The sequence below is a fragment of the Zea mays genome, chromosome 2 (genome assembly GCF_902167145.1).
Source record: "Zea mays cultivar B73 chromosome 2, Zm-B73-REFERENCE-NAM-5.0, whole genome shotgun sequence".
Taxonomy (NCBI): Eukaryota; Viridiplantae; Streptophyta; class Magnoliopsida; order Poales; family Poaceae; genus Zea; species Zea mays.
The window spans coordinates 41,429,045-41,435,480 of record NC_050097.1 but is presented as its reverse complement, the minus strand read 5'-3'; the positions used below and the strand labels follow the sequence as shown (position 1 = coordinate 41,435,480).

Here is a 6,436-nt window from a genome sequence, read left to right as displayed (position 1 = left end):
GACTCTTCCGATGAAGTGCTCCCGTGGCTTGTAGTGGGCTTTTCGCCGGTCTCCATCTCCTTCTTGGCGTGATCTCCCGACATCACTTCGAGCGGTTAAGCTCTAATGAAGCACCGGGCTCTGATACCAATTGATAGTCGCCTGGAGGGGGGTGAATAGGGCGAAACTGAAATTTACAAATATAAACACAACTACAAGCCGGGTTAGCGTTAGAAATAAAAACGAGTCCGCGAGAGAGGGTGCAAAACAAATCTCAAGCAAATAAAGAGTGTGACACAAGGATTTGTTTTACCGAGGTTCGGTTCTTGCAAACCTACTCCCCGTTGAGGTGGTCACAAAGACCGGGTCTCTTTCAACCCTTTCCCTCTCTCAAACGGTCCCTCGGACCGAGTGAGCTTCTCTTCTCAAATCACTTTGGGAATCAAACTTCCCGCAAGGACCACCACACAATTGGTGTCTCTTGCCTCAATTACAAGTGAGTGTTTGATCACAAGAAAGAATGCGAAAGAAAAGAAGCGATCCAAGCGCAAGAGCTCAAATGAACACTACAAATCACTCTCTCTAGTCACTAAGGCTTTGTGTGGAGTTGGGAGAGGATTTGATCTCTTTTGGTGTGCTTTGCAATGAATGCTAGCTCTTGTATAGTGGTTGGAAGCTGGAAAACTTGGATGCAATGAATGGTGGGGTGGTTGGGGTATTTATAGCCCCAACCACCAAACATGACCGTTGGTGGAGGCTGTCTGTCGTATGGTGCACCGGACAGTCCGGTGCACACCGGACATGTCCGGTGCACCAGCCACGTCACCAAAGCCGTTGGAATTTGACCGTTGGAGTTCTGACTTCTGGGCCCGCCTTGATGTCCGGTGCACACCGGACTTGTACTGTTCAATGTCCGGTGCGCCAGTATGGGCGTGCCTGACTTCTACGCGCTTCTGGCGCGCATTGAATGCGCCTACAGGTGACCGTTGGCGCGAAGTAGCCGTTGCTCCGCAGTCGCACCGGACAGTCCGGTGTACACCGGACATGTCCGGTGAATTTTAGCTGAGCAGCCTTCGTGATTTCCCGAGGCTGCCAAGTTCCAGAGCCGCGTCCTCTTGGAGCACCGGACACTGTCCGGTGTACACCGGACAGTCCGGTGAATTATAGCGCGCCGGCTTCTGAAATTTTCCGAGGCTGAAGAGTTCTGCGTGAGGTCCCTTGGTGCACCGGACACTGTCCGGTGCGCCACCGGACAGTCCGGTGCGCCAGACCAGGGAGTCTATTTAATTGGCTTGTTGTGAACCTTTGACACCTGTATAACTTACACACTAGAGCAAACTAGTTAGTCCAATTATTTGTGTTGGGCAATTCAACCACCAAAATTATTTAGGAACTAGGTGTAAGCCTAATTTCCTTTCACAATGCCAAAGATGAATTCATGTTTCTTACTTGGAAACCCCGAACAAACACCACTAGCACGAGGCGCTCGCGTTGGCGTCGCTCACCGACGACGAGAAGAAACTTGGCGACTGTAAGTTCGAACTCTGGAAGCAGTCCTACATGGCCCATGCGCCGCTGTGTACGACAAGATCCGGCGCAGCCGCCGCTTGGACGTGGTCCAGAGCGGCTGCACCGCGCTGTCCATCGTCAAACATGGGGACCTCATGGTCGTCGCCAATGTCGACGACTCTCTGGTTGTTCTGGGCATCGCAACCTACGACGACGCCATCACGCCGTCTAGCTCATCATCCACCTGAAGCTTAACCTACCACGTAAGTCGCTACTGACCGACCATGAATTCTTGTGCGCTGGAATGATGACCATTGTTGTTGTTGTGTGAGTGTCCTCGAACAAGATGTATGTAGAGGAGTAGCACATCCGGTGGTGCAACGACCAGGTGTACTACCTCGCTGATGAGCCCGGGGTGCACTTCATTTGGCAGCCCAGCCAAGAGTGATCGGTACTCACCATATCGCGCACGTTCGACGACTATTATATCAAGGATTGTGGCGTCATCTCGACACCGGAGGTGAGCAGAGGTGGACCGACAACAATGACCACTCGCCATCGTCGGGATACCTTTTGTGCCGGCCTGCCTTTAATTCTCTTCGCAAACACACACTTGCATTTTTTGTTTAAGCAAGCGTGTATGGTGGTGCGTGCCTGATGACTAACGATGTACGACGGAACTTCTACCGGCAGGTGTGACACGTGCTCTCCAATAATGAGACCATGCAAATCATGACATATATCGAAGTCTGCATGATACTGATGGTTGCAATGTAGTAGTGAAACAACTAAATTAAAATAACAAAATTTATGTATGGCTAGGATCACAAATGGATTATGAAATATTTTCTTATAACAATATAAGACACATTTTGTATATAAGTTATCATGGTATTATATGTTCCCGTTGCAACGCACGGGTACTGACTAGTATACGTATATATTTAAACGGCGGGCCAGAATCCATCAGCTTCACATGATGTGGCAGCCTGTTGTCTGTTCCTCGCAGAGAAACGGCGGGCCGCCGTAGAACGGCGGCGGCGGGCAGTGCTTCTGGATCGCTTCTTGCAACTCCTTGGCCTTCTTCTTCTTCTCCTCCTCTTCCTTCTTCTTCTTCTCCTCCTCCACCTTCGCCTTGTCCTTGACTTCCTCCACCACGACGATGCCGGCGGAGCGGCAGACCTTCTTGCGCAGCGAATTGACGAGGCAGGGGATGTCGATGTCTTCTCCTACCACCTCCAGCTGGTCCTTGCCTGCGCCGGTGATCGACACCAAGGTCACTCCTGCATACCGTACCATGCATAGAGAGAGAGGCGCGCGGTGGCGGTGTAATTATTATAATAAGTGCACGAGCGTGTATATAAATAATAATTGATGATTCATGGATCTGTGTGGACGGACCGTGAAATCGGGACGCCAGCTGCATGGCCTTAGACCGGTTCTGGTCGTTCGTTACGCCAAGCCTGATCACTGCCTTTTGCTGCAAACGACAACGACGAGCCCAAGCTATATAGCATCAGTCTCTTTTTTTTTGGCGGCACCAGCAGGAGGGCAGTCGTTCATAATTAGAGTTTGGAGCGGAGATCGAGGGAGTATGTACCTTGGTCATGGCGGCGTCGCCGGCGGCCGGTCGTCTCTCCCGCAGCAGCCGATTTACGTACGTGGCGCAAATGATGATGTGGAGAAGAATTGAAAGACGAAGCTGATCGATCCGCCGTTCGCGCGCTGCTGGTGCACCTAAAGCTAGACCAAGAGCTAGCGCGCGCGGCCTACGTGTACTAAGCCGCAGTTGTGAAGAATGAGCAAAGCTAGGCTCTCGGGGCTCGTCCATTTATACTCCTACACACACGCACACGTACGCGCGAGCTATAGCTAGCGGGCAAGACGTCGTGACGTAGAGAGTAGAGACGATGACGCCTGCCGAACCGCGAGCTAAAAGGCGGCTACGTGTGTGTGTAGAAGAAAAAGGGACGTATATCGTCGGTGTGAGAACGTTCGTGGTAGCTGACAAGTTCAGCTTCCCTGCTAGACTCGGAGCTAGCTAGGTAGGAGTAGGACGACTCTGTACTGTTGACGCTAAACACTAGCCACGAACGCAACAGCCACGAAACTTGGGCGGCGCGCGCGCGGGTGTTGCTTCTCCGATCGACGGCACTACTACGATCGAGCACGATGACGGCGACGCGGATGGAGTGGACATTTCGTTCCAATATAATGCCGTTTTGGACCGCTTCAGCTACAAGCCAAATTAAAACGACTGGCGCGCGCGCGCGCGCGGCGGGATAGCACTAGCAGGCAGCAGTCTTGGGATCACATCGGCCCCGGCCCACCAGCCGCTGCCAAGGTTGAAGGATTCCAAGCAAAGATGGCTTTTTTGTCAAATGAGCAGGTGATCAAGCGCTACCGGTAAAGTGGACTCAAGGAGTCAAGCTACAGTAAATCTGACTGCATTTATCTTAGCTTGTCCACAATTCAGACAACGCAGATTCATTATCAAACAACCACCATACATATATAAAAGTGCTATATATATATAAATGTGATCTTAATTAGTTGACGCCGATCGATAAAAAGATACTGATACTTGAATATATATTTTTTTTCATGATTTTTGATACATAAAACCAGCCATAAACAGCATCCAACACGTACGATTAGCTAGCTAGAAGCGCCTAAACCTATCAACCGGGAAAATATGAGGGAAAATATGAGGGCCTGATTACGATGTGCAATCCGGGAAAATATGAGGGCCTGATTACGAGATTAGCTAGCTAGAAGCGCCTAAACCTATCAACCAACGAATCTACGAAACCCTAACGACATAGATTTCACGTTAAAGCAGCAGGAAAAGGAAAGATCTTATATACCACTAACAACGAATATATGATGATTGAGATCCACAGCGATTAACATCTCATTATCCTTCGTCCTCATGGCGATCACCACCGCGCTAGCTATACCTCTCATCGTCTTAATTATCTACTCCACCCGTGGCAACGACACCATCAAGAACAACGACAGCAAGCTAGCATGTAATTAAGGGGAAAACAGGAAGAGAAGACCATAACCAACTAGTTTTACGAATCAGAATCAAGCCTTAATTTCCCTCCGGCCGTCTCTCTTCTCTATTTTCTCTATTCTCTGGGTCTTCTTCCATTCATGTGTGAATACAAGGCAGCAGCATCTCATCAAAATGTGTAGGTCTTAGGTTTTATGAGGAAGACATCGCGAAGAAGGCATGACAAAAGGGGTATGGTTAGCATCGGTTTGTCTTCCCTTCTATAAATCTTGGAAAAAATATATCTTTATGATTCAAACTTCAAATAATACATATGATCGAGTAGTCAAATAAGGTGTGCTTGGTTGAGCTCAACGTATTCATAGTCTCTTATCGTCCATACGAAGAACAGGCAAAAAATTGTCAGACATTAAGTCGTCTATTACACGTACGATTTTCAATTTACACTTTCTAACTAACAAAACATATTTGGGGGCCATAAGATCCTGGTGGACCATCAGGCCAAGGAAATGGAAGTTGGACACACCTTGAGATTAGTGAGTCATGCATGGTGATGATGAATGCATGAGTTTTGCTAGTGTAAGTGCTTCTAGCCCTTTAGTGAATTTTGGTTGATAGAATGATGACATATGGTTAAAGGTTTGGCAAGTTTGTTAAAGCATTGAACGGGGATTTGATTTTAGAATACAACAAACACGTAAATATAAAAATCTGGAGCAAGATACTTCTCTAATATGAGTCTTTGACGTATAGAGGACACTATGGGAGAGAAATAAGATATATAGAGAAGAATCTTTTAGAGAAATATGTAAAGGATAGATATAGATGATGGATATAATGATAACAACCTTAGGATACAAAAGGCACATGGAATTGGACAGAGTTCTAGATCCCCAGAATAGGTCCTTCAGAAGAAGTCCAGGATAAGGAAGAATTTAGATTGTGAAAAGGTCCATGGAGTTCAGAAACTACACAAAATATTAATTACTTTTGCTGCTTCAGTAAACATCTTACAATAGGAAATGTGCAATTGGCATGGAGTTTAGAACTAACAAATTTCTACTCACATGTGGTAGTCAGTCTAAATTTCTCTTTGGTGAGGTTCCTCCTCCGCATCCTTGACTTCATGGCCTCCAAGCAAGTCACCTTACACAGTCCGTACCCAACTCCATTCATTCTCTCTACCTTTGGCTACCTTTCTGAAGCTTTTGTGGTGGTAATGCCCTGAGTGGCTATTTTTCACCATTTCTTTATCCTCCAGGCCTCCAGCAGTAAAACCCTCTTTGACATGATTTACTTCCAACTCCGATCTAGCTCACACTACTAGACTCCATATATATCAATGGACCTCTAGTAACTGGGAGCATTGGTGGACACCTAGGTCTATGCCTTTGTTAGGTTGCAGGCATGCCTAGGGATGCCGATGGTAGAGCCAAATGTCAACCAGACGGGAGCATTGGTGGACACCTAGATTTATGCCTTTGTTGGGTTGCAGGCATGCCTAGGGATGTCGATGGTAGAGCCAAATGTCAACCAGACCTGGTGGGAGGACCTGCCTAACTTAGATATGTCATGGAAGCCATCCTGGCCAGGATGGATGAGCAAGCTGAAGCAGGGCTATCGACAACCTCTAAATTGGATTTCTGGTGCCAACCTTTTGTACCTACTTTGTATTTAAATAAAGATTGCTTCTTTTAATTTAATTTTACTGCTCGTTTTGTCCCTTAGCATCTCAAGTTGCTAGCTCTTTTGCCTCTAGGCCATGCAGACCCTCAGGTCCATATGTGTCTATTAGATCCTAGGGTAGGACTATTATACGAAGCACCTTCTTTTGGCCCTTGAACAGTGGTTGTCCTAAGGACATATGATAGTATGTTGTGGGGTTCGGGGCCCTTTGGTGCCAAGAGCCCTAAGAATGAGAGGCAATGT

The 6,436-nt window shown here is 47.5% G+C and overlaps 1 protein-coding gene across 1 annotated transcript; it reads right to left on the bottom strand.

The window, feature by feature from the left end:
• Positions 1-2,262: 2,262 nt before the first annotated feature.
• Positions 2,263-3,300, bottom strand: LOC103646336 (heavy metal-associated isoprenylated plant protein 4). The gene is made up of 3 exons (XM_008671069.2): positions 3,089-3,300; positions 2,890-2,968; positions 2,263-2,771 (listed from the first exon to the last, which is right to left on the bottom strand). The coding sequence occupies exons 1-3, from the start codon at positions 3,095-3,097 to the stop codon at positions 2,461-2,463; spliced, it is 399 nt and encodes a 132-aa protein (XP_008669291.2). The 5' UTR covers positions 3,098-3,300; the 3' UTR covers positions 2,263-2,460.
• Positions 3,301-6,436: the final 3,136 nt, after the last annotated feature.